Source organism: Pogona vitticeps, chromosome 2 (genome assembly GCF_051106095.1).
Source record: "Pogona vitticeps strain Pit_001003342236 chromosome 2, PviZW2.1, whole genome shotgun sequence".
In the NCBI taxonomy this organism is placed as follows: Eukaryota; Metazoa; Chordata; class Lepidosauria; order Squamata; family Agamidae; genus Pogona; species Pogona vitticeps.
Genome location: NC_135784.1, coordinates 134,038,711 through 134,065,894, shown reverse-complemented (window position 1 = coordinate 134,065,894; position 27,184 = coordinate 134,038,711). Strand labels below are relative to the sequence as shown.

At 44.3% G+C, this 27,184-nt stretch overlaps 1 protein-coding gene across 4 annotated transcripts in view; it reads right to left on the bottom strand.

Moving 5' to 3' along the window:
- Positions 1-27,184, bottom strand: part of QRICH2 (glutamine rich 2) — a 71,398-nt gene that overhangs the window by 13,614 nt on the left and 30,600 nt on the right. The window contains exons 8-16 of one of the 4 annotated variants that reach the window (XM_072990496.2): positions 27,030-27,144; positions 25,337-25,588; positions 20,853-20,975; positions 18,816-18,890; positions 17,434-17,598; positions 14,141-14,262; positions 4,561-4,626; positions 4,208-4,309; positions 2,102-2,302 (exon numbers count right to left, since the gene is read on the bottom strand). In XM_072990496.2, the coding sequence (XP_072846597.2) occupies positions 2,102-2,302; positions 4,208-4,309; positions 4,561-4,626; positions 14,141-14,262; positions 17,434-17,598; positions 18,816-18,890; positions 20,853-20,975; positions 25,337-25,588; positions 27,030-27,144 (1,221 nt within the window). The remainder of the gene's footprint in view (positions 1-2,101; positions 2,303-4,207; positions 4,310-4,560; positions 4,627-14,140; positions 14,263-17,433; positions 17,599-18,815; positions 18,891-20,852; positions 20,976-25,336; positions 25,589-27,029; positions 27,145-27,184) is intronic. The other 3 variants (XM_072990497.2, XM_072990498.2, XM_072990499.2) reach the window with 3 other exon arrangements.

Sequence of the window (27,184 nt, the reverse complement as noted above, 5' to 3'; positions counted from 1 at the left end):
TCTAAAACAATAATGAAACCATATACAGATTGAACAAAATTGGAACATCTTTTTACAATGCAAAAACCAGACAGGGTGACAGCTTCCGTAGATAAAAGAAATGAAATTTCAGGCAGGGAAGAAAGAGGGTAAAGCAGCATAAGAAAGCTAATGATCAAGCAAACTAGATATGCAAGTTAGACTGCAAGCTGTGATGGCTGAGATTGCTAAAGACATGGTTGCACCATCTTGTTGGAAAGCCATGTGGCATTCCTGACTGACACTTTAAGTTAATTGTAGTTTGCACAGTACAATGTTGTTTTTGTTTTATTGTTGAGATAGAGGAGAGTCAGTCTGCAGATAGTATTAAATACTCTGTGAAGTGATAGCGATCAGATCTGACCCATTTGGCAGATGTTTGAGGTTTTAAGCCTGTTCTGCAATTCCAAATTTTATCAGCCAAGTGGGAAGTTGGCCAACTTAATATTTACAGTCATTCTGTTCAGGGACTGATAAATATGTTAAAGAACCCATTAAGAGACTGCTTTAACCATGATGAAATGTCTACCCTGCAAGCAATACTGTACAGCAGTAGTTCCCAACCTTGGATATCCCAGGGGTGTTCTTGGACTGCAACTCCCAGAAGCTTCCACCACCAGCTGTGCTGACTGGGATTTCTGGGAACTGCAGTCCAAGAACACCCTTGGGTTGCCCAAGGTTGGGGAAGACTCTCCAAAGTGTGCCTCAAGAACGTGTGGCTTTCCATGGGAACCATCCACGAAAATGACTTCTGTATGTAGGAAACAGAGAGAAGGAGGTCACAGTAGCAAATTATAAGGCTAAGCAATTATGTTCTCCCTGTGGCCTGTCTCTGCGTATAACTGATTTCTAGCTGGCCTCTTGCTATTTGTTGCTCTGTCTCAGAAACCTATCTGGATAAAAATTCCAATGTGGAGCTCTGCTCTTGACGTCTCTCTAAGGAGAAACCATGCTTCTTAGATCCAGTTAACAGAACAACAGCACTATGTCCACGTCCCAAGGGAACTCTGCCATGAAGTTTTATTTCAGGCTTAGTGTCAGCACTTAGCACAATGGGACAAATGCTGAGACCCATGAATCCCAGAGAGAGCCTTGGAGTTGGCACCATATTTTTTTAAAAAAATGTTTCATTACATTTTATTTTATCATTAAAATATTTTAAATAAATATAGACCAATGCATTTCTTTCTGCATTTTTCCTTGTTTTAAAAAAATCATTATTTACTTGTAGTTTGGTCCTTATCAGAGAAATGCCAAATATAGTGGGTGTAGCTGCCACTATCTTTATTACCTCAAAATGCCTGAGGGCCTCAACAATGTATGTGAGGACTGCGAGGCATCTGGACTTGACTAAATTCTGGGTTGGGCATCACCTTTATTGGACCACTAAAAAGTTACAGATCAAACAAGGTTTCTGGTTTTCCAGAACTCTTCATCAGGCAAAGGCGGTTTAACATTAAGAGTGCACGGCAGATGGGATGTAGGGCAAAACCGGGCCAGATGAGATGACCATTGTCAGCAAGGCAAGGTGAGAGTGTGAAGATTTCATATGAGGCAGAAGTACTTACCCAAAAGACTGGTACGTATGGTTCCAGCCCCACCTCAATTGCCTTGCATGAGCAACGGACCTCTTTGTAGGCTCAGAACAGAAAAACGTGGAACAAAATAGTGGTCTTTAGGTCAAAATAGTTTTTAGCCAAACAGTATATCAGAACTGGGATGAAGAATCAAGTATAGTCAAAAGGGTTGATACCTGGTGCCTGGAAGAGACTGGCTTCTCGTTTGAGGATAACCTCATTCTGAGTAATTTAATTATGGAAGCAGCTGCCAAATTCACTCCATTTGGCATTTCTCTGAATGAAGCCCCACACAGCTGCCTTGCCACCTCAGTAAGCTCAGGAGGTGGGATGGGGTGAGGCTGTAGGTTGGCAATGCTTAACACAGAAATACCAAGGAAAGCAACTGCAGCAGCATCTCCCATCCGGGATGACACAGGGAGAACACAGGAGAGCAAGTGGGCAGCCCTGTTTCCCTTTCTAGCTCTTTCGAGGATTAACTGAGGGCTGACGGCCTTTCCTCCTACCGTTTGCCATATGGGCTTGAACCGAGACACTGCGACTGCAGTATTTCCCGGATCATCTGAGCGTTGACCTTTCCTGCTCCACCATAATGGCTCTGCACCTTCTGGATATCCATGAGCATCTTGGAATGGATGCGGCGCAGCTTGTTGAGGCTCGCACTCTTCTCCAGTGCATCAAAACGAGCACCCGGTCCTAACTTCAGACTTGGGGGAGGGGGGGGGAGAGCAAAAGAACAGAATGGAAACAAAGAGAGGCAGCACTAAGTCCAAGCCACAAGACAGCAAGCAGGCAAAGCGGGGGAAATGGAAAAGTGAAGCAGGCCTGTTCCTCCCAGCATGCCTTGCTCGTACTTAACTCTGCTTTCGTGAATATCTGTAGCAGGAGCGCTAGCAAGAACACTTATATGTGGGCAAGGATCTGTTATTAACCCAACTCATTTCCCTGTGGCTAACCTTCTGTTGGGTGACCTACCTCTGGTGCGGTGGGGCCATATCACATGCTCTCTCAAATACCACCACTCAGGTTGCCACATATAAAAGAAGACAGTATTCCTGTATCTTTTATAGTTGTACAGAAATGGGAATTTCAGCAGATATCTTGTGTCACTGCAAGCCACTCTGCTCTTCTTCACTGTTGCAGGTACTGGAGCCCTGGCCTTTCATGTGGCTACCCTAATATCCAGCCATTCATCCACATCCACATCTAACAAATAGACACATTGCAGAGGAACCGGGCTTTTTTTTTTTTTAAATATCCTGCCTCTGAAATGGAAGAGGGCAGGGATTTTCCAGAGGACTAAAGGCGCACGTAGAAGGGTCAAAAGATCAACCATGGGGTTTTTTGTTTGCCTCAGTTGCGACATTCGCCTTATTTGCAACCCACACGGCACTTAGGTTTCAAGGAAGCTCTACAGGTCCCAATTGAAGCATTTGAAAAATAAACCAAATTGCTATAGAAACATGAGAGAGAGGTGAGGGACAAGGAGAGGAAGCATTGGGGTGGACTGATGGGGAGGCCTCACAGGCCCGGGGTGGGGCCCATGCCTCCGATCGACATGGAACCCTACAAGTCTGCTGGAGTTGACAAGGCTTCCTAAAGTGAGAGGTCTGTAAAAACAAGAAAGCAAGGAGGAGTCCACTCTCCCACCATCATTAAAATTTTCTGCAGATCTTAAAAAGAATTTATTCAGAATATATCGCTCCTTCCACCAACTGCACTTCTGTTGATTGGGCCAAAAGTATGAGCCGTGAGCTTTCTCTTCTCTCTCTCTCTCTCTCTCTCTCTGTCTTCAGTTATTTTATATTGGTGAGTTGAGAAAGAAGAGGCTGACACACACACACCCCTAGTGAAGGTGGTTTCTCCCCAGTTGCTGCTGGTTTCACAACCCTGGCAACTGAGCTCTTCCTAATAGTGCCTGGCAAATGGAGGCTTTGTGAATTTCCTCTGCACAGTGACATTCTGTTACTTACAAGAGAATGACAGGATACAGAAAATAAAACATGAACACCTGTGACCAAATGATTATACTCCACATGTCTGAAGAAATGGTTGGAAAGCAACAAAAACTCACACTAAAAAAAAATCCTAGTCTTTAAAATGCCACTCCCTCTTCATTGTAATTTTTTTTACTCTAAATACGGGTAATAACAATGGAGTCCAGCAACTGCCCAGAACTCTGACACTTTTTCCAATCAATGCCCCATCAAAAGCAGTGGAAATTCCTGCTTCATTTTCACTGCCTGCAAACATGGCAGTGAAAATCAAAAGGGGCTTCTTGGATTGGCCTCCCTCCTATGACTCAACATGCTGGAATAACGGAGGACTGACATAGGTTCCAGTTTGTCGGCAACACCTAGTTCGGCTGCCAGGGATGTCTTGACCAATTCTCCACTTTTCTTGATGACGCCCCATTCTAAGCAATAGCCATCAAGACAGAGACTCCCTAGACCTGGGCCTCTCTTTACTTCATTCTCCTCCACAGGCCCCAAATCTCAGTCTTTGAGCTCCACCCAATTCCCACCTGCAGCTAAAAATATACATCAATTAGGAGAGAGGAAAAGGAGGGAAAAGAACCACCCCCACCCCAAGTCCCTGTCCTCTCATTGTACTTGCGGTTCAGCTGCCTGATTTGTTCCATTTCATAAACCATGTACGGCCGGAGGGACTGGTGAGGAGGCAAGCCGGGCACAGCAGGCAGTGTTGTGATGTGCCTGTCGAGATACCAGATAGAGAAGATCAGACCAGGAGGTCCCATTTTAGAGCTCTCAACAGCTGTTTTGGCACAGAAGGGCAAGGCAAGGCAGGCTGATCCACTCCAAGGCAGCACCTTCCCCACGGCTGAGCAGGAACCAAAACCTGGATCACTCAATGCCACCTCCAGAAATGTGCCCACTTCATTAAACCACACCCACAGTAATCTAAGCATATATGCAGTGCAAAATGGCACTCTGGAACTACTTACGGGCCAGGCACCACCATTTCCAAGGGTCGGTCACATGAAATGCAGTGGAAATGAGCCAACAGTCTCCTGTTTGAACAGAGAGAAATACGCCAGATGAAGTGTGGTGTTTGTGTTTGGGGGTGGGGGACTAGGATATATGAATGTTTATCAAGATGGTCTGAGTGAAGGAGAATGAAATTAAAGTTAGAACCAGAGCCAAGGCAAATATTCTGCAATTATGTCCAGACCCTCAGAACTGCAACTAATGCTGAAATGCTATGGAATGCACACAATAGTTCTGAACACAGTGAATATCCAAAGCTCTGCTCAGCTCATGCCAGCAGAGCAGGAGAGGACGGACGGATGGGATTCTCCTGCTTTTCTTCCTGTCTGGGAATATTATTTTTCTTTCTGCTGATAAATCCCATTGAGAGGAAATTAACAACTCTATATCTAGGAATCGTGTCATTTCCTCCCATGGAGCAGGAAATGTTCAGGGACTAAAAGGGCTTTGTATTCTTTCGATCCAAATCTTCCCCAGATTAGCCCACATCACACCCCCGCCTGGGCCACCTTTTGTCTCCCCTGATGTTGCAACACCAACATTAGAGAGGTAGGGGCTGCAGAATTTTCTGCTGGGGCTTGGAAGAACATTCCACCATTAGCTCTCCCTCATCATAACAAAGCAAGCTTGGCCTTTCTCCTGGAGGAGCTGATCGGAACAACCCTAAAATCTCCGTGATGCCTTGCAGGGCCCAAAGGATTGCAGTCTCAGATAGCAGATTCTAATCAGATTATGACCAGGACAACGTGCACCTAATGTGTGTTTCATAAATGGTGGGGTAGTGTATCTGGAGTTGAAAGATTTGTTTGTAGCACAGAAGCAGAGAAGGAAGTGTCCCCCTTTCAAACACTGGAACCTCTATGAATCTCAGGCAACAGCTGGAACACAGAGACCTTTCCCAGAGACAGAGGCCGTGAGCATGACTGAAGCCAGTACAAGTGAAGAATGTAACTTGTATTTTTGTTCTACTTCTGCATAGCACCTGACCTAGCTCAGAGGCCCAGAGCTTGGGTAACTCCATTTGGGGTTTCCAGTTGTTGAAGTTGATGTGGGCCTTGCAGATTGAAACTAAACACTGAGTGAGTCACTAAAGAGCTTTGAGATACAGTGGTGCCTTGCTTAATGGTGATAATCCATTGCAGGAAAATCGCTGTTTAGCGAAAACATCATAAAGCGAAAATAAAAAGCCCATTGAAACACACTGAAAACCGTTCAATGCATTCCAATGGGCTGAAAACTCACCGTCCAGCGAAGATCCTCCATACGGCGGCCATTTTCGGTGCCTGTATAGCGAGGAATCCATCCCTAAACACAGCGGGGAGCCATTTTGAGCACCCAGCGGGCATTTTGAAACCACCGATCAGCTGTTTAAAAAACATCGTTTTGCGAAGATTCAGTTTCCGAAGCAGGTAACCGATCATCGCAAAGCGAAAAAACCCTATTTAGACCATTGTTTTGCAATCGCAAAAGCGATCGCAAAAACGTCATCGTGAAGTGGATTCATCGTAATGCGGGGTAATCGTAAAGCAAGGCACCACTGTAGTCCTTGAGATGGGATCAGTTTCCAAATTGGAAAAGTCAGACTTGGGAGTTCTGTTAAACATGCGAAAACAGTTGGTTTCCTCAGTTTCAGAAATCTGTTGTTTAAACAAACAGAATCTTCCCTCCATAATACTGTAAATCACGCGTAGCTTGTACTGTACTTCTAATCCCATGCCATTCATGTCTTACTGAAAAGGATTAGAAAAACTTCAAGGTTGTGTTGTTATGTGATGCCAAGTCGCCTCTCACTTATGGCAATCCTAAGAATGAGCAATCTCCAAAAGGCCCCGTCCTGCTCCACTCCTGCAAACTCAAGCCCATGGCCTCCTTTAGGGAGTCAAGCCAATCCGTATTTGGTCTTTTCCTGCTGCCTTCAGTTTTTCGCAGCATTATTGTGTTTCCCAGAGAATCCTGCCTTCTCACAATGTACCCAAAGTGCTCCACTTCTGCGAGTAAAGAAGTGCACAGAAGTAAATGTGATTTTCACTAACAAAGACAGAGTTTTGGAGGGACAATTCACACCATTTTTTTAAAAAATGGAAAATGAAACTTGTTGCTTTTCCCACTTCCACCAAGCCTTTGGGGAAACAACTGTAACACTGCCACATCATTGTCCTTCCCTGCATCACTTTCTTTACCAAATCTTGTCTTCTCGTGAGGAGCCTAAAGTAGGACAGCCTCAGTTTCATCATATTTGCCTCTGGAGATTGTCAGGCTTGATTTGATCTAGGACTCACTTGTTTGTCTTTCTGGCAGTCCAGGGTATGTGCAAAGCTCCCTCCAGCACTACATTACAAATGAATATCTCTCTCTTTTTTTTGTCTCATCTGTTTTACTCTTCAGCTTTCATACCCGTACATGATGACTGTAAACACAAGGGTGTGGATGATCTTGGTCTTGGTCTCCAGTTACATATCCTTACACACTATCATGGTAGAAGCAACTCACTTGGAGATTCTCTGTGATGTCACCTGTAGACCCTTCATAGGGGGCCGATAGCTGACAAAAAGTTGAGCTGAACATTAGAACGGTTGTGTACAGGCTAAATAAACTGGGAAACAACCTTGGGGAGAAAGGAAATATCTACAGATAACTTGACCTTATCTGGATAAGACTGGAGATAAGGATAATCATAACGCAAAGCTGCTAGTTCACTGGCACGAGGAGCAGATGTGATAGCAACAAGGAACACTGTTTTAAAAGTAAGTAGTCTAAGGGCTCAAGTGGTGGTTTGGTGAGGTGTTGTAGGACTATTGTTAAAGACCATTGAGGTGAAGGTGGGTGCACATCTGGATACATGCATGATAAACCCTTTAGGAAACGCTTCAGAGTAAGGTGTCTGAAGTTGTTGCTGGAGAGGTTGGTGGTTGGTATCCAGTAAACTGCTGGAGTGGTTGATAGGAAATGATTGCAGAAAGGTAAACCCTCAAAGAAAAGAGGGAGAGGCCTTTGGCTTTAAGATGAAGCAGAAAATGAAGGACGGTGGAGAGAGGGAGGTTAACTGAAGGTAGTGTGGAGGCTTCAATAAAGGACAGGAATTTCTTCCGCTTGTATAGATAAGCTCTCCTAGTTGAGGGTTTCTTCGCCTGATGGAGGATGTTCATCAGGGAGGCAGAATCCTCCACGCTGCCAGGTGCACAGTAGGGAGGTCCGAGTGGAGAATTTGGGTTTTGTTTTGTGTGAGCAGGTGGGGCAGGTGATAGATGTCTGGTGACAGAGTGTGTAGAACCGAGAGCCAGGGCTGTCACGGCCACCATGGAGCTATCAAAATAGTGTTGGGTTTGTCTTGTTGGACCGGACTACTACTTTGTGGAGGAGTGGAAATGGTGGGAAGAGGTAAGTGAGGGGTCCTGAGCCAACGGCCTAAAAATGTATCTCCGCGTACCTGCTGACTCCTGTGCGGGAGCAGTAATGTTTGTACTTCCAATATGTCTGGGAGGCAAAGAGGTCAATGGTGGGCATGCCCCAGCATTTGCAGAGAAGGAGAAAGACAGTCCTTCCAAATGAGCTTGGAATCCAGCTTGGGATTCCTTGCGACTGAGGAGATCTGCCAGTTTGTTGTCTTGGCCGGCTATGTGTAATGCTGTGAGACAGATGTGATGTGACAGATACCATTCCTAGAGGTCAACTGCGAGATACAGAAGACTTGGAGAGTGGGTGCCTCCCTGTTTGAGGATATAATACATTGTTGTACTGTTATCGGTAGCGATTTGTACCATCTTGCCTGCAAGATGGTCTCTGAAAGCCTTTGTGACGGCTGCGATGACGTCACCTGCCTATCAATGGTATGCTGGAGCTCTTCTGCCTATAGCGGGGCAGGAGGTGGGACTCCAGGAGGTGGAGCTGTGTATATAAGGGGAGGGAGTGAATGATGTGACACAGTTTTGGAGAGTTAGAGTGAGAGTTGAGTTAGGTAATGAAGTACTGTGTTAGTTAAGGTCTGAGTGATAGTGTGATTGAAGGGATCCTTTATTTTATTGATTGCCTTATTCAGTTTCTATAGTGATTTACCACATATTAAGTTGTATCAATAAACAATCATTTTCCTTTTTAAAATCCATACCTTTGTCTGAGGAGTCAGATATATGTGTGTGGTTGGTGGCGGCGTGTGTTGAGAAAGAGAGTGTGAAGTGGCGTCCCCTCTGTGATGTATGAGGAGGCGGCCACAGCCTTGCATGCCTTTATCACTGCTAACAGCTCTAGTTTGTTGATGTGAAGCAATTTTTCCCTTTCTGACCATTGGGCATGAATCTTTAGGGATTTGCAGTGAGCCTGTGAGACTGGCGTCTGTAGTGACTTGTATTTGAGGATGTGGTTGTTGGAAAGTCATCCCATTGTAAGGTTTTGTTTGGGTAGAGCGCCACCAAGAAAGTTGAGTGGCGAGTCCCGGAATGACCCTTAACAGGGTGTGAGAGGGTGTTAGTGGGTTGAAGAGGGCAAGGAACCAGGCTTGGAGCGATCTCATTTTGAGGCGTATGTGTTGCACAACAGACGTCATGGATACCATCGTGCCTAGGACACGTTGAATTTAGTGCAGGTATAAATGCATGAGGAGTGATGGAGTGAAGCAAGGACACCAAGTTGCATTGCTTGTCCATTGGAAGGAATGTTCAAGCATGAGTAGAGTCTATGAGTGCCCCTATATATTGAACAACCTTAGTGGGCTGTAGCTTGGACTTTTGTATATTTGCATAAAGTGGATGTCTTGTTGTGCCCTGCAACAGGAGTGAGCTACAAGGAGCCAGTCATTGATATACAGAAAGATGTGGATCTTGTGAAGTCTGAGGTAAGCTGCCACAGGTGCCATGCATTTGGTGAAAACTCTGGCAGCTGTTGCAAATCCGAAGGGGAGTCTTTTGAATTGGTAGGCTTGAGTTCCGAGCTGGAAGCAGAGGTAAGGCCTGTGAGAGAGGTGGATAGATATGTGGAAGTAAGTGTCTATTAAATCTATGACTGCGAACCAGTCGTTTTTCTGAAGAAGGGGAAGAAGCAAAGCAAAACGTGTGCTGCTTATATATTGAACAGATTCGAGGGTCACCATGTAAAATTTGGTGGTAGTAATGTAGTGATTTAGGTGTCTGAGGTCGAGGATGGGACGGGGGCCTCCGTCCCTTTTGGGGACAGTGAAATAACGAGAGAAACACTGTTGCTTTGATATACTGGTTCTATGGCGTCCTTGAGAAGCATGGTCTGTATTTCGGCCTGCAGAGTTTGCGATGGAGGTGTGACAGTGTGTACTGGTGGAAGAAGCTTATGGAATTGAAAGCTGTGGACAATGGAAAGGACCCAAGCATCTGTGGTAATGGCTTCCCAAGCAGTTAAATGTTTCCAGAGGGTGGGAGAAGAGATATGGTGTGTTGCGATCTCAGCCTGTTGGACATAAAACATGATGCTTAGCTTTGCGATCATTGTGCCTAGTCATGGTTTGCTGATGTGGTTTGGTCCAGTAATTTTGTTGTTTGAAGTAAGGTTTATAAGAGGTTGGCCTCTGAGGTTCATGATGGAACTTCTGGTAGGAGTTGTAGGGGCACCATCGAGTACATTGGGGGCGTTGTTGGTATGAACGGTAGACTCCTCAACGTCTAGCAGCTCATCTCTTTTCCTGGACGATCGATCCCGATCCTCTTGGCGGGCTGGGAAATACCGGCTTACTGGAGCTGCAAATGTACCGTGAGCTGAAGAGTATTGGTCAGCTGTTTTGAGTCTCTTAGGTGCCGGCTGATAGGCAGTCTGTAGCCCCTGACAATCTTGATGGTGAGATCGTTTCGACACTGAGGGCTGCTGTAAGTGAGGCACTGCTGTCGAACCGGGAAGAGTAACCGGTTGATAGTGCTTGGGAGGCTTTCCAGTTGAGCACTGGTCAGGGTAAATGGCTACCCGATAATGTTGCTGGGCGTGGGCTGACGCCGCACATAAGAGACACGTTGCCAGTCTTGGATAGTTGGTGCCCGTGATGATGCATCGGAGGCCAAGGTGGTAGGCCTGCTGGGATGGAGTAGGGCATGGTATCAGGTTGCATTTCTGCCCCTTGTATATCAGGTGAAGCAACCAAAGAGGACTCAGTAGGGGACCCGGATTGCTGGGGGCTGGCTCCAAGTTGATCCACCCGCTGTTCCCATTCTGGCGATTGTGCAGAATATGGTTGGTATGATGGGAGCCCTTCTTCATCCGAGGGTAAACCCACACAAATTAAATCTCTGGCCTGTGAGGCCTGCGAAGAAGCAATCCCAGGAGATTTTGCCTTCAAGGATTTGGACTTTTTCAGTGGCAAAATATCTGGAGCTGAAGAGGCATCAATGGACGGCTTTCTTTTTGTGGTCGTTTTCAATGTCAAAGACTTCGACATTGACTGTTTAGTTTTTTGCTCCTTCGTCTGCTTAGGTGATGTCGAGGGGGCATCGGAATGAGATGGGGCCAAAGGGCGTTGTTTTGCCATCTCTGAGATGGCTTTTTCCACGGCGTTAGCTTGTGAGGTAGTTTTACAAGCAGGCTGAGCCATAGCTTTTGTAGATTGAAGGGACTGTTCCCAAAGCCGAAGCTTAAGCCTAGAAAGGCAACTGTGGAGAACTCCATACTTAAAGTTCTGACAGTGAGGGCACGAGGAGGTTTGGTGAGCCTCACCGAGGCAAAATAAATATTTAGTGTGGCCGTCCAAAAGTGGGATTTTATTGTCACAGACCACACAATGTTTAAACTGGCCCAAAGGGGCCATGAAAAATACGAACAAATGAAGGGGAAATGGGGGGGGGAGCTTCAGCCCTGTGCCACGGTACATATATGTAGGGGGAGGGGGTCTACACTTTTTTTATTATTATTATTTTTTTTTTGCTACTGCAGAAGCTCTAGAATCTTCTGACAAAGCTCCGGGAGGCATGAATTACCCAGGGTGTGAATCACAGAGGCCACAAAGAAAAACAACACACCTTCAACTAATCCTTAATGATGCTAACAAAGCCAGAATTGGATGAATTAGGAATTGGCATTGCCCCCATAGGGCTGCTGCTAGGAAACCATGATCTGAGCAAGGTTCAGTCAGTAGCACCTTCAAACCACCACATGCCTTGAAGAGGAAGAACTGGTAATAACTACACACATGCATGCATGCACGCACACAGACAGATGCATACGACTGCCTGGGGAAGCATGTTTCTTGTCACTCAAGATTTGTTTGCATCCTACTTCTCCATTCCTCTCTGTACATTCAATCTTTAATTCAAAAAAGGAAAGGGTGTGAGGGAACAGTAGCAGGCAAGGCAACCTACGGGACCAAGCATGAGCCTGGGAGAGTCTGTGGTTGTCGGATCCTCCCTGCCATCTTGTCTTCCATAGGAGGGCAGGCAGCACAGGACACCTGCCACCTGCCCAGCAGGATGAGGCAGGAACTACCGGTTTACCTTGCTACAGCTACCACCACCATCCCCTTCCTGAGTTGGTTAGCTATGCCTGGCCCCGTGCACTCATAGACACCAGACATCAGTACCCTCTGGTGGTGACAGGGAGATGAGACAGCTTGCAGCCGTGCAGAAATCTGCAACCTGAAGGGATGGGAGAACCAGGACCCAAGGGGTCATTCCTTGCTGTAAGATTTCAGAAAGGTCAGCTAAAGAGCAGAGGCTTGAATGCTTATAATTGGGGCTTAACCTGTGGTGTGTTCCCCACCACCAAATCTGCTGGCAGGCCTCTCAAAGAGCTCTGGCGGGCTTCCCTGGTGGGAGGCAGCCATGGCAGATGGGGAGGCAGTCTCACCATGTCTGTGACTAGGGCAGTGGCTTAACAAAGTCATTTAAATTCTCCACAGTGCCCAGAGGCCCCCTGGCTGAGTGTTACCTAAAGGGCAGGCATTTCAACTTCTCTGTTCAACTTTGAGGTAATGTGAAAAACCTGAATGGCAGCTTCTGCTCGCAGGAGTGCTGGAGAAAGGGACTAGACAGGAGGCTGATGAGAGGAGGCAGGCCTTCTGGAGCTTGGAAGCTGCCACTGTTGTTATTTTTGGCCGACAACTCCTGGAATTCCACAGCCAGGCTGGCTAGGGAGTTATCAAGGTAACAGTCCATAGAAGTAACTTTTCCAAAGCCTTGGTAAGCCCTACTGGCCTGTTGGGACCCTGACAGCTGCCCAAAATGTAAGGAACTGAGATAGCAGAACTGTAACTTCATAGAGGAGGTTCACAGGCCTACTCCCTACAGAAGGAGTCAAGGGTGACAGAGCCAGCAGCCATTTTAAGGAAGGTTGGACCAAGTCAATGAAATAACTAAAGGCAGCCCAGATATTTTGATGTGTGAGCCAGAAACACCTGTCCCTTCCATAGCAACAGAATAATAAATGGCATAACTAATAATTTGCAGTCTTTTCATGACATCCAAAAACTTCTGCCTCACTCTGCTTAATGGCTAGTCCTGATTTTCACTTTGCTTTCTCAGGACACAAATAAATTATTTGTAGTGGGGGTGGGGGTGGTCAGGGTTTGCCGAACAACTCCATGTTTATTTCATGAGATATTATGTTCTCCCCTCCCCATCCCCAGTCACATCTCTGTTGTGAGGAAACTGTTCATAATTAACTAAAAACTACAGATAAGGATTGCTAAACAGAAATAATTCCCTCCCTGCCATCTCACACAGACACAAACCCACACACCACAAATGCATCGAGACTTCATGGAAGTCCTGTATAACTTTGCACTGTGAGGAGCAAAGGTATTACAGCTGGACAGTTCTTGTTCCACTAGTGAACACAAAAAGAACAATCTCATTACACATTTTATGAAAACTCTGCCTAGCTCCCTTCTTTGCCCCTTTTTTTCCTGTTAAGACAAGTTTATTCCCAAAGATATTTGTTGGCTATTGGGGAGTGTTGCTTTGCCATTTGCATAGAGTGTTGTTTTAGCATTTTACTTTATTGTGTTTTCTAGTTTTATGTACATCTCTTTTGTGATTTCAGTACCCACTGAGCAGAAAATCCAACTTAGTCCAACTGCACTGGAGAACGCTTCACAATTTGCTCTAGAATAAGTTCAGGTGAATTCAAAATATTATTCAATGATCACATGACATAAAGGTCAATGCAAATAAGCCGTTCTTTTTTCCCCTTCTAATCTGGATTTTCACTCCCTGCCACTGGGGGCTTCTCCTTTTTTTCAACTGCAGTGATCCAAATGGTGTTTTGTAACACAAAAGGACCAGGGAAATGATTTTGGTGGTTTTCTGGTGACGCAGGAAGTTGGGGTGTGATGTTTTGGGTTAGCGGGAACACCCACCCCTGCTGTCAAGTCGTATCTGATTTATAGTGGTCCTAATAGGGCTTTCAAGGTAAGTGAGAACTTAAGTGCTGACCTTCAGCAGGACAACCCCTTGGGAGTTTCCATGGCCAAGCAGGGGATTCAAACACATGTCCCCACAGGTTTAGGCTGTCACGCTACCTGCTACACCACAATGGTCCCATTTTTGTTACATCTTCTTAAACCCACCACAGTTCTCCCCTTTCAGACTTTCTCACCTCCGGATTCCAGCAGCTTCATCTCCTTCATCATGCGGGGCCCTTTGCTTCAGCTGTTTCCGAATATCTTTCCAGCGCTCCTCCAGCTGTTGTCTGAATGGATCTAACTCCAAACGGTCCAACTGCAGAAGATGGGCACAAAGGTTCTGAAGTGAACTCCATCTTCAAGGCACAGATATTAATGCTAGATTAACCATCACACTGCATACAGTTCAGCGGTGGCACTGCTAAGGCATCTTAAAAGGCTCTAAAACAGGTTATCTGCTTCCTGCAATGTGTGCCTCTGCATCTCAAACATCACATGTAGAGGGAGATTTTTGGCTAATGACAGCCTGAAATAATGGTGACTTGGTTCAGCAGGAAAAACAAATCAACTTTACTTGCTCTACTGTGGCAAGTTTCAAGCACAGAAAAGGAGAAAGGCTGCATATTTACCCTCCCCTCTTTAAATATTTGAATGAATATTTCTCCATGTGTCAACAAATACTAGTTAAGTGCTGTCCTTAGTCCAACTACACTGGAGAACGCTTCACAAAGCCATGTAAGCTAATGTGATACACCATCACATACAAAAACTATTCAGTCTTTATCTCTATGGATGCTCTCACCACCCACCCACAAACAAGCACCTAGCCTCTCCCTTCACTATTATTACTTCCTAGACATGGAAAGCAACATGTCTGCAGCAGAGATTATTATTTGTTTGTTTGTTTGTTTATTAATTAATTTATTTGTTTATTTATTAATTTATTAAACAAACATCCAACCTAAACATAAACCTAACACCACAATAAAATACAATTACATAATATACCAGTGCCACCTTCACTTTCAGGGCTAGCATTAATAATATTTTAAAAATTCATTCAATCCATTTTCTCTCCAAAATTTCATTGTTTCTTCCCTCAACCTATACCCCTTCCCTCTCCGAAATACATGATTTCTTAAAATCATTGTTTTTTATAGACCTCTTCTTATTTTCATATCAAATGTCAATTTATCATTAATTGCCATATCCCCTAATTACACCACTCCTCTAAATTAATTTGGTTATCATTTTTCCAATTTCTTCCAAATATTAACCTTGCTGCCGTAACTATTATTACAATTAAATCTTTATTTTCTTTCAACAATTGATCTTTCTTAACCATATTCAATAAAGCCATTGACGGCGACATTTGAATATTTAATCCAGTTATTTCCCTTATACCTTTAAAAATGTGCTTCCGTTCTTTCTCACTTACGTCACGTAACCACCACATATGTCAATACGTCCCCTTCTCTTTTTTACATCTCCAACTTAGTGATGATAAACTTTTATTTCTTGTATTCAGTTTGTATTGTATTGTCTGTAGCAGAGATTCTTGCTGGCATTTAGGCTCCATATGCGAGTGAGAACTCTGGAAAATCAGGGGTCTTGTTCGTGTGAGGTGCCCACATGCCAGCAGGAAATGTCTCGTCTGCAAACATGCTGTAGAAAGCAATGCTGGGGAGAGTAGGGAGTGTCTCTGTGAAGGCAACGCTTGAATATTTCCTCTGTTTTCTCCTTGAAGTCAAACAGTTAGTACAGTGGTTTTCATGTTTTCCAAGTTTCTGCTAGTCAAGAATATCCTTGCCCACAGCAAGGGTTCTCTTGTATCCTGGCTTGAAAGGCTGAACTGCTGAAAGTAGCCAGGCCAATTTAGTATTTACCACAGAGGCTGGGCAGGCGACGACTACTGGGCACCAGAGCTGACATTTACATGATTGGAGAGAAACTACCAGAGATTAATGGCAGAAAGAAGGTTAACAGACATTTAGAAAAAGGAACCAAAGTCGCCTGCCATTTGGGAGAATTGCTGTAGCCCTTTCTTTGATGCTTCTTTAACATAGAGTCAGGGCTAGGGAAGATGCAGCCTTCCAGGTGTGGTTGGGTTGCAACCTCCATTATCCCTCACCATCAGCTAGGTTGGCTCGGGCTGATGGCTGTCCCACAACATGTGGAGGGCCACGCCCCCATGTTGCTAAGTGAATGGTATACATAATGCAAATGCAGTGCCCTTCCACAACAAACTTTGTAACCCTGCAGCAGTTCAGCCTCCCACAGGGTTTCCCCTCTGCCAGAATGGGCAGGATTTACTTCAATCAACCTGGTTTGCTTGAGTGGAGCAGTTTGAGGTTTAGAGGGGGTCACATCGGGAACCAGAAAAGCCTTCTCCTGTGTCATCCTCAAGCTGGCAATTTCACAACTTGTTTTTAGGGCATTTCCAGAATCCAGCAAAAGACAAGACAATGCCAGAGGCACTCACTCCCCGCATCCTGGCCACTATGTAATGGTTTTTCAAAATAGCCCTTTTTCCATTGTATGTGCTCAAATCAGCTTATAGTATAAGAATGTTAAAAGAATCACTATATAATTTTATTTTTAAAAATAATACTAAGAATTTAAAAACAAACAAACAAGAAATGGCATAAAATAATAGCAAAAAAATGAAGACGAAATTACAGTGGCATTTGAGCGAAAACCAGAGAAGCAATGTGGTATTCACTTCATGCCTAAATGATACATGTGGCCAGAAAATCTCTCCAGGGAGGCGTTCAAAGGCAAAGGATGCCACAACAGAAAGGGCTCTGTCTCTGGTCACAACTGTGCTTAGCTGTTAAAGGCAACAGAAGAGGAGACCAGGGACTCCTATTTTACAGAGGCAGTGAATCCCCTTTAAGGGTCTAGTCCAAACTTCAGAGGAACTAGTTATTCAAGGTGCTGAACCTTATCTTCAAATGAGGTTCAGGGCTGTATAATAGCTCCTGCATAATTCAGACTAAAACCCAGTACAGATTCTCACACACTTCTTGCAAAATTAAGAGTTATAAACTTTGACTGGTGAGGAGCTGCTGGAAAGGGTCTTCAGATTATAATCAAAGTAAACGGACAGGTTCACAAAGGAGAGTCTTTCAGACACTTTGCTCTCTGGCTGTCATTTAGAGTTTTACAGGATGACAGGAGTGCACAGAAATAAACTGGAAGCTAAGGGGCAGAAGTAGGATCAGGTCTCATATATTTTGGGCTCGGCTTCTCTGTAGTTCTCCTGCTTGGCAGGGACCAGAGCAGCCACGTCATCTTTACAAACAACTCCTGCCCTGAATGCTCAGGCGCCATGAGCAAACCAAAAGGCGCATGCATTTTCACAAGGTATCCCAAGGCATTAGCTGTGCATTAGCTGTGCATCTGCACAAGAAGCTTCCTCTTCTCAGTGACAGCTGTCCTGCTTGGCTGGTCTGTGAATGGCTGAGATGGCAGGAGCTCTACTTACCTTGGAATCCATTTCAATCAAGAGTTTGTCCAACATTTTCTGCCAATCTTGCTCTTGTCCAGCCATCTTGTTTAACAGCTCCTGCATCATCTTATGCAGCTGCTCTGTAGTCGCATCAAACTGGGAACGGCTGACCTTCCCAGCAAGGGCAGCCTTATCTGCTTTCTGTGGGGAAAAAGGGAAAGGATGGGGTACATTGTTGGTCTGGTCTGTACCCCGGTAATCATGCCTCCAATAATCACTATAGTGTGAGTGGCCAAAAAGTTAACGTCTCTTCTCTGCCCTTCCCCTAAACAATGGAAAGTATGCTCAGAATATTTAGACTGATAGCCACGGTGGATGAATGTTGAACTTGTGGCTATTTCATAGGAATAACTACCATGGGACTCATGTGTGTGTGGACACTGAAAATTGTGTTTATTGTTAGCATAGTAACTAGTAGCAAACAGCAGCTAAATTAATTTGTGGATTATCAGAAAGTTTAGCAGGGAACATTTCACCTTTTAGAAAGAAATCACACCCAACTTCCAGAAAACAAGAAAGCTCGTGCTTATTAGAGAAATATACTGAGAGAAGAAAAATAGTAAGAATCCAAGTTTTAGCTAGCGCAGGTGAAGTTGCAGGGAACATAAGATGGTTGGCCCTTCACCTCTCAAGAACAAAAACACGGTGTCTCCCTTATTCTATTCCAGGAAAAATCAAGAGAAAAAAATGTGTGAGGGAAGGAAGGGACATCAGTAATCCTAAGAGTATTAGTCTAGGTTGAGAAATAGGCCAGAGAAGATAAAGGGCAGTCCAGAAAACTCTGGGAAGTCTTTCTCTTTCTATCTTCTCCTCCCCTTGCAGACACAAGCGCCTTCCTCAGTATAAGCTGAGTTGTATTCATTCACTTCCAACATTCATTGCTTCAGGAAATCCATTCAGAAGTAATGCCAAAGGACCCCCACAACTTGGTTAACAGAATCCCTTTGAGATGGATGGAGCCATTATGGAGGAGACATCATGTGTGGCTACTTTTCTCTAACAAAAGGAAGAAACAAACTACTTCTCAAGATGGAGAAGAATTCACAGATCAACAAGGAGCTGCTTAGAAAAGAAAAGCAGAACTAAAGATGACGGAGCCCATCTTGTTATCTCTCACCTGCAATTGTCCTGCAATAGCTCATGTTACTTATTGCATGCAGTGGTCCCTTTTCATTTCCAACAAGCACAAGTATCTTTTTTTCAGAAAGAGAGGAAGTAACCACACTACAGAATCCAGGTCTCTTATCTACTCCCTGCGATATTTGCACCCTTTGAAAATACAGCCAATGTTACAATAGTTAACCATGGTTTGGCTTACACGAGACAACGATGGTGTGTTATGAAGCACAATCCCTTACCACGTCAATTTCCATCACTAGACGATCTTTGTCAGCTTTTTCTTTTTCTAATTTCTCCAGTGACTTGAACAACATCTTTAAAGAAGAGAAAAAGCAAAAGGGATCACAGCTGGGTACTCAAAATATTGGCTTAGATTTGTGTTATCAAGACCATTATCTTTCGTCTTTCAAATGTGTCTGAGTGCTGGCATAAGCACATGTCCCTCATGTCTCCCTGAGCACAGAAACTGCAAAGCACACACTCCACACACATATTCCAAACTGGGTCATCATGTGCTTTTAATTCCATCTTATTAGCACCAACAGATCACAGGCTGGTATACATACTGAGCTGCCAGTTTATGACAGAATGACTCTTTGCCTAGGCTAAGCCACCTGCTACATTATTGCCTGGAGTAAGTAAGGGAGAAAGTGGCATTATAGAGAAAGAAATAAAACACTTTTGATCCTAAGTCCCTCCCTGCAAGGTAACATGGGGAAAACAGTATGTAAGTTTTAATCTTGTATTCTGTAAATTCTAATCTTGCGTAAACTGCCCAGTGTAATGCTGACCCTAATGGAAGTGTATATCAATCAAATTAATAAATGAATAAGGACAGGGTCAACCAACCTATTTCACACTTTCCAGACTGATATTATGCTCAGCAGAAAAAAATAGCTATTCTTTGGAGTGTGCAGTTCCTCAACTTTATGAAGCAGTTATTGAGTGCACATAAAAGGTGCATGTAAAATATATTATACTAGGGAAAGTCATACACAAAAATGTATATAGAAGGGAAACTTGCATACAGAAATGTACCCTTGTGTAGTTCCATTTTAAATTTCAGAAACTGGGTGCAGCTGATATTAAATAAAAAATAAAGGACCACTTTCAGCCCAATTAGGATGCTATTTCAGACAACTTCGTGGTGTAGGGGTAACCTTCCAATGAGTGGTGAAAGTAAAAGCAGAAGGATGGGACCAAAAATACTAGCATATTTTTAGCTTGACATTCTCACTGCCACAAACTCATTCTAAGGAGACCCACATTATTACTTTAGAACTGATCTGGGGAAAAACCTTTTAATTCCTGGGAAGCCACCCAGGTATCATAGATACCAGTCATTGTATCATGGAAAAGGTGGTATGACCCCCTGGAGCCCCAGAGTGCTAGACTAGGAGGGTCCCAGTCTGGATTAAATGTGAAACTGGCACAAATGAGAAATAGACTGCTTTGCCTATTCCCTGGTCTAACACCCTTTACAACTGCATAGGACGGGGAAAAATTACAGATACAGCTTGTGAAATTTATTTCTCCATACAAATATATTAGACAAAAACCCTGTTTCCTTTTGCATCTTAAAGCACATGGTAAATGCATGTGAGGCATTACTGTTTTCAAGTGTAAGAACTTGGGCTTTATCTCTATTGGCTCAACCTGGATATTTAATGCTGTAAAAAAATAAAGGAGTACTCCACTGTTGGGACATTCAATAGTGATTTAGTAGCCCCCACCAATCCTGACCAATTTTTGCCAAGTTTAAGTAAACATCTTGCCTGTGATGTCTGAAAAGGTAAACTCACTTTCCAAAATGAGAAAGAAAGATGTTTCACATCTGGATATTACATTGAGTTTTATATCTTTGATGTCTTGTTGACAGTTATTCGGTGGCTTATCATAAAGTTTGTTTGGCCATCAGGGATCTTGACTGGAAGAGTGCAAACACTTCTTACCTTGCATCACTATCTGGAGGACAGAGTGGAGCCAATGAACACAGAACTTTACCATCTCCGCTGCAAGAGGTAGTTTGATCATATCACTTGATTGATTAAATGAACACCAGCAAATCAGCCAGTTCTCCAGCACTGCTGGTGTTGGTACTGATGCATAAGAGGGATAGTCATATGCATCACAAACTTTCTCTTTTGGCAGGAAGGGAAAAGGAGGAGAATCAACAGCCTCCCTATATAGCTAGCAACCACCATTTTGTCAAGCGATGGAACTGCAGAGCCCATTTTTCTTTGAACCTACTACCTGTTAACTTCAAGACCACCTACATTGATCTCCTTTTGCTTCTGATGATGGTCTTCTATGAGGTTACCCGTGGTGGAATTCAGCTTCTCGCAGTCTTCCTGCACTTGCAAGATGGTGTTTTGGATCTGACTGAGCATCTCTTCATCCTAATTGTGAAAGAGATAAATTAACAAAGGCCAGTGTGGAAACAGGGATGGCCCTATGAACTCTCAAATCCTGTTGCTGATGACTAAAACGTCTTACATGGGAGCAAACAGTGGAAGTCATGAGCAGAAAAGGTGAAGAGGGGACAGAGAGAACTAACTAGCAACCTCCAAATGGGCTGGACTGCAATTCTCATCAGCCTAGGCTTCAGGTTGAATAGTCCAATATATCTGGAGGATACCAGGTTGTGGAAGACTGGCCCTAAAGCTGTGCATCTGAAAAAGTGGACTACAGTACATGAAAACGTAGGCTAAATACTGCTTTTTAAGTCTCTAAAGTGCTGCAAAAGTCTTTGTTGTTTTGGCCTAAATAAACTATGAAATGGGAGCTACGCTGCTCATAGCAAGATTCCTTAAATTTTATCCTAACCATATGGGATGTTCAAGTAACCAACTCGCATAATTAAACACTGCAATGTTCAACTAACCAAAATCACATAATTAAACACATGCTGCCAAGGTGATCCCCACTTACAACAGCCCTTTCTGAGTATTTCTGGGCACTGTGTACTCAGACATGGTTTACTGGTTTCTTCAGCAGCGGAACTGTGCATCTCCAGTTCAAGCTTGCCGAAGACCACACAGGCTGGCTCTTCTCCTGATCTATCTGTCTGTCTATCCATCCTTTCTAGTAGGAATATTCATGTTAAAAAAGAACCTAGACCTTCAGTTCCTTTCGACAAAGGTTTAACTTTATTCCCTACTAAAATGGGACATGCAAAAAAGGTTCAAAGACCCCATTAAATGTCTATTCTTATCATTCTGTTTCTGTAATTTTGCTTGTTTAGAAACAATTTTCTGGCTTATAAATAACCTCTATAAATTAAACCTTCTTTAATTTTGATGGAACCTGATTTTTAGCCATGTCCAGTCAGAATCTTAGCCTTCCTGAGCATACATCATCCATAACATTCTATGCTTAGTGTCTAGGAGTAAACTTATGTGGGTTTTGTTTTGCCATCCCTCTAAATGAGAATGCATTGATATTTCCCACCTTTCAATTGTTAATGCTGCCATGTTTCTGTTCTGCCCTATCTATCATTCCAGTGCTATTTCAGCACACAAAAAGCTAGCAAAAATATATGAAAAAGAGAATCACAAGCAAAGCCACAGCAAAGTGGCTGTGGCTGAAAGTGGCCCACAACATATAGGAACAGGTATATATTATTAGTTATTATATAGAAGCAAACAATGGTACAGAATATCCTTCCCCACTTGACGCCATGCAGACACTTTGGATTAAGATTTCCACTATCTCTAGCTACTAGTTAGGGCCGGTGGAAGTTGTAGTCCAACACATCTCCAGGGTAGGAGGGGACTGAAGGCTGGTATGAAAAGTCACATGAAGCTTTCCAACCACATGAAAAGGTTTCCAGTGAAAAAAAGATTGCTCAGAAGGGGGGAAGGAGAGATTCTCAAACATGTAGGCACATGAACACTCTGTCTAGTTCCTAGGCCCCTTACTAACCAAGGTTGCTCACAATTACTAGCTAGGATGGAGGACTACACATGCAGTCTGTTCATTAATAGGAGGGAAATTGAGAAGGGAAATCGAGACGAGCACAAGACTGCCATATAAGTGGTATGATATAGGGCCAAACTGAAGATACTGTATATGATGAAAAGCCTAGAAGTCACATCAGCTTTTAACTCTTGGAAAACTAACTATTTTCAATATGGTGGCCACAATCCACACACTAGCAAACTCATTCCACCATAATAAAAATCTTCGTTTGATTGTGACCTCTGGAAATAGGTCCATCAGTTCCTGCACTCTTTTAAAACAAAAACCAGAAATCTGTCAGAGCAGCCTTCTACAACCTGATGCCTTCCACATCTGCTGGACTACAACATCATTCATCCCCAAACCATAATAATGGTTTGCTGGAGGATTATGGGGGTGGCAGTTCAAATTTTTTGGAAAGAGCCAGTTTCTGTAAGGCTCGATAAAGAAAAATACAGTAACTGACAACCTAGCTAAGGGAATCAAATACTGTGTCTTGCTATCCAGATCACTAGAAGAACTGCAAATGAATATCAAAACTATTAATTGATTTCTTTCTATTTGAACTGGTATAGCAGGCTACACTGCTCTTAATTTTGTATCAATTCGTTTTCTCTACTGTTTCTTGGGGCAATCAGGCCCCCCTTGTCCTTTTTAAAAAAATAACAAAAGTGATACATTGACAGTGTAACAGAGAGTTCCAAGCCTTCTCTCCTCCTCTCCTTTATCCGACCCCTATGCAAAGGAAATGAATTAACAGCACGATACTCTGCAAGCCTTTTGCACAGCGTTGGGAAGAGGAAACAGATTTTTCAAGATGTGCAAAGTATCGTGAAGGGCAGGGTTTTAAAAAGAGAGAGGAGATGCAACTCTTTTTTACAATAAAAAGTGGGAAATGTCTTTGCTCAAGCCCTCTTCCACCAACAAGGGGGGTGTTAGGCTATATACTTTGAACTGTCTCTTTCTGAGCAGTGTATTCATGTTCAGTTTGCTAGCTGCGGGTTTTTTTAAAAGGGTACAAGTACAGTGGCTATAAAGTGGCCACAGCACCCAGAAACCCAACCCCTTTGCAAAGGAAATACAGTGGTGCCTCGCTTAACTATTGCCTCGCATTACGCCGAAATCGCTGTAAGCTGACCTTTTTGCGATCACAATTGTGATCACAAAACAATGGTCTAAATGGGGGAATTTCACTTAGCGATTATCAGTTCCCTGCTTCGGGAACCGATTTTCGCTTTTCGACAATCAAAAAGAGCTGATCATTGAGTTTCCAAAATGACCGCCTGGTGCTTAAAATGGCTTTCCGCTGTGTTTAGGGATGGATTCTTCGCTATGCAGGCAGCAAAAATGGCCGCCATATGCAGGATCTTTGCTGGACGGTGAGTTTTTACCCCATTGGAACGCATTGAACGGGTTTCAATGTGTTTCAATGGGGTTTTAAATTTTGTTTTATGATGTTTTTGCTTAATGGTGATTTTCCTGGAACGGATTATCGTCATTAAGCGAGGAACCACTGTAAATCGACAGCAACATTCACACAGCTTGAAATGATAAGGAATGAAGTGATTCGTCATTGGTGCATGTGACAGGGTGAGCACGCCAGGAAGCCAGCATGCTCATGGTGAGCCGTCAGCCCCCTTTAAGATGGCTGATAAGGCTCAGCCAGGGTAAAAGGCTAAGGCACAGGGAAAGAGGGAGAGAAGACAGCTGGGGAAAGTACAGCAGCCTAATGGGAAACACTTCCCGAGGCAACCAGGAGCCAAATAAAAATGAGTAAAGAGATTGTCTTTGGGAGGCTGCTGGTCAACAAAAGGAGGAGGAGGAGAAGGGACCGGGGTTGATGCCACCTGAGGGAACCAGGAGGGCTGTGTGACATTTTTCCAGACAAAGGACCACTACTGACTGACAGTGGAGCCTTCCCACAGTCATCAACCTGGACAGGAAAGGATCAGAGGGAAGGGAAGGGCTGGGCAGCCAACATCGACATCAAGGACAATGCAAACCCTCTTTGAGCCAGGCAAAGTCCCATGCGGGTGGACCTGAACTGGGGGGGCTTTCAGTGAAGGTAACTGAGGGTCCTACTGAGGAAGAGGGTGTCCAAAGACTGGTTTATGCCCTTAAACCTGCATCTTCCAAGGCTGCAGGGATTCTGCGAAGCTGTAGTGCAAATGCCAATAAAGCACCCATAGGTTTAAACCCTGAAGTTGAGCCCATGGAATTTGTGCCAGGGGACCCAAGCTGTCACCAGCTCTGCACAGCCGGAGGCTCAAGGTGCCCACAGGAGAAAATAAAACCCGAGTCTCCAGCCCCCATTTTGAAACTTGCTTTAAGTTAAGAAGCCTGGCCCACACATCTGGCCATAAGTTTTGGAACTTTTATGTTTCTTTTGATCCACACCAAAGTCTGCGGCAACTTGCTTGATGAAGACCCATGCAGGGTCAAAAGCTAACTTATGTCTGTGATTTTTTTAAAAAAAGTGGTCAAATAAAAGTACAACCCATCAGGATGTATACAAAAACCACATAGCATTAACAAAAAATGGTGGCCAATTCCTGGCATATCCAAGTAGGGCTGCTAAAAACTTAGGTCTGAAACTCAGTCACCGGAGACAATATCAAGCTGTGTCTCAACCCCAAAGGAGTCATTTTCAATGCAAGCCTCCCTTGAAGTCCTTCCCACTCTCCATGGCCCATGGGTTCAGGACACTCCGGGGGTTATTTCTGCATCCTCGCTTATACCTTGGAGAAGTGAGGTGAAGTCAGCTACCCAAAGGACCTGCTGGTGGTGGCTCAGTCCTTACCTGGCGGTGCTTGGGTTTCCTGGATGCTTTGCCTTCCGCCTGCCTCAGCATGAAGTTGTTGATGGAGTCCTGGAGCTGCTCGTAGCGCTTGAACAGCTGGCTAACCTTCTCACTGACATCTAAGCTGCAAGCCGCGCATGTGCCCTGCTGGACCTGGGCCAGCCCAGGCTCTGGGGTCGGTGGCATGCTCATGGACAGCAAGGTAGATGAGGAGGCCATCATGTTCTCTATGACAGACCTCAGCTTATCTAACTGTGGGTAGCAAGCAAGGGAAAGAGGACATTTAGTTTTAGAGGGGTGGTCAGACAAGCAAAAGGTCTCATGTCTCTCACAAAAGCTAGGAGGAGAGCAGCCATTAAGATTAGGCTGCTCAAACACCTGAGGTGATATTATGGCTGTCCCTTTGACGCAACTGGAAGGAGAATCTAAAAGGCATACAGCCAAAGTAACTCTGAACAGCAGAACCTCGCAATTCTGCCCCTATGCTGGAAAATCACTTCAGATAGAATATTTGTAGAAATTTATATCATGAAAAGTTTAGAAACTTCTTGTGCCCACTTAACTTTCAAGGCTGAAGTAGTAGGCATGACATACTCTTATCCACATGCACGCACGCACGCGCACCCTTTTGGGTGGAAGCTCCTTCCTTTCCCAGTACGTGTATCCTAGACGCAGCATCTGCTTGTCCCTCAGCTTCCAAGCATGTTTCCAAGGGCAGCTTCACACCCGTGTATGTAAGTTGCAAAGCCCATGAGGAAGAATCGCCAAACATTGGAACCCTAATCTGCAGCCTTTCAGAAAGTGTTCTAGCACGTGTCTCCCTTGGTGTGGGCAAAGAGAGGAGAAGGGGCTTTGCTCGCTGCTATGTTCACTTGTAATAACTGAACCACCAAATTAAATGAGATCAAAAATGACCCTGGGCAGTTAGGCCTCCAACCGACCACACACCACTATCTCCACAGAGAGTTCCTATTAACACACGTTAATGTAACCACTTAGTAACTAAGGCATCATCAAGAAAGGTATAGTTTGTTTTTGTCCAGTTACTATAAAGTAAATGTCAACTTTAAAAGACTTGGGCAACTTTTCTTTAAGAGTTACCAGTGTGAGTCGTCCTATGCTGGATGGCCTTATAGGTCCTTTACAACTCCGTAATTCGATGACTATATGTCTGGTTTTAACCTTAGGAAATTTAGGTAAAGGTAAAGGTTCCTCTTGACATTTAGTCCAGTCGTGTCCAACTCTAGAGGGTGGTGCTCATCCCTGTTTCCAAGCCACAGACCCAGCGTTTATCCGTAGACAGTTTCCGTGGTCATGTGGCCAGCGTGACAAGACACAGAATGCCGTTACCTTCCCACCGAGGCGGTCCCTATTTATCCACTTGCATTTTTACATGCTTTCGAACTGCTAGGTTGGCGGGAGCTGGGACAAGCGACAGGAGCTCACTCCGTCACGTGGATTCTATGTTACGACAGCTGGTCTTCTGACCCTGCAGCACAGAGACTTCTGCGGTTTAACTCACAGCACCACCACGTCCCTCTTAGGAAGTTTATCTTCCTACAATAAAGGCCTCTCTGCCACTCCCTCACAGTGGACAGTCGTTCTGAAGAGCATTGGAAAATAAGTGGCCAGAACGGCTTCAAGGACCAAGGGAAACACAAGACCAATTTCTATCCTCATTTCACAGGCTGACCTGTTCCTGGAGGTAAAGGGCAGTGTCGGTCACTGACTGCTCCAGCGTGGCTTTCCCTGTGTCCTGTTTCTGTCTCAGTTCCTTTAGCTCTTTCTCTATGTCCTGCACTGTTGCTCTGTGCCACAAAGCCAACAAGAGAGAGGGGTCAGTCACCA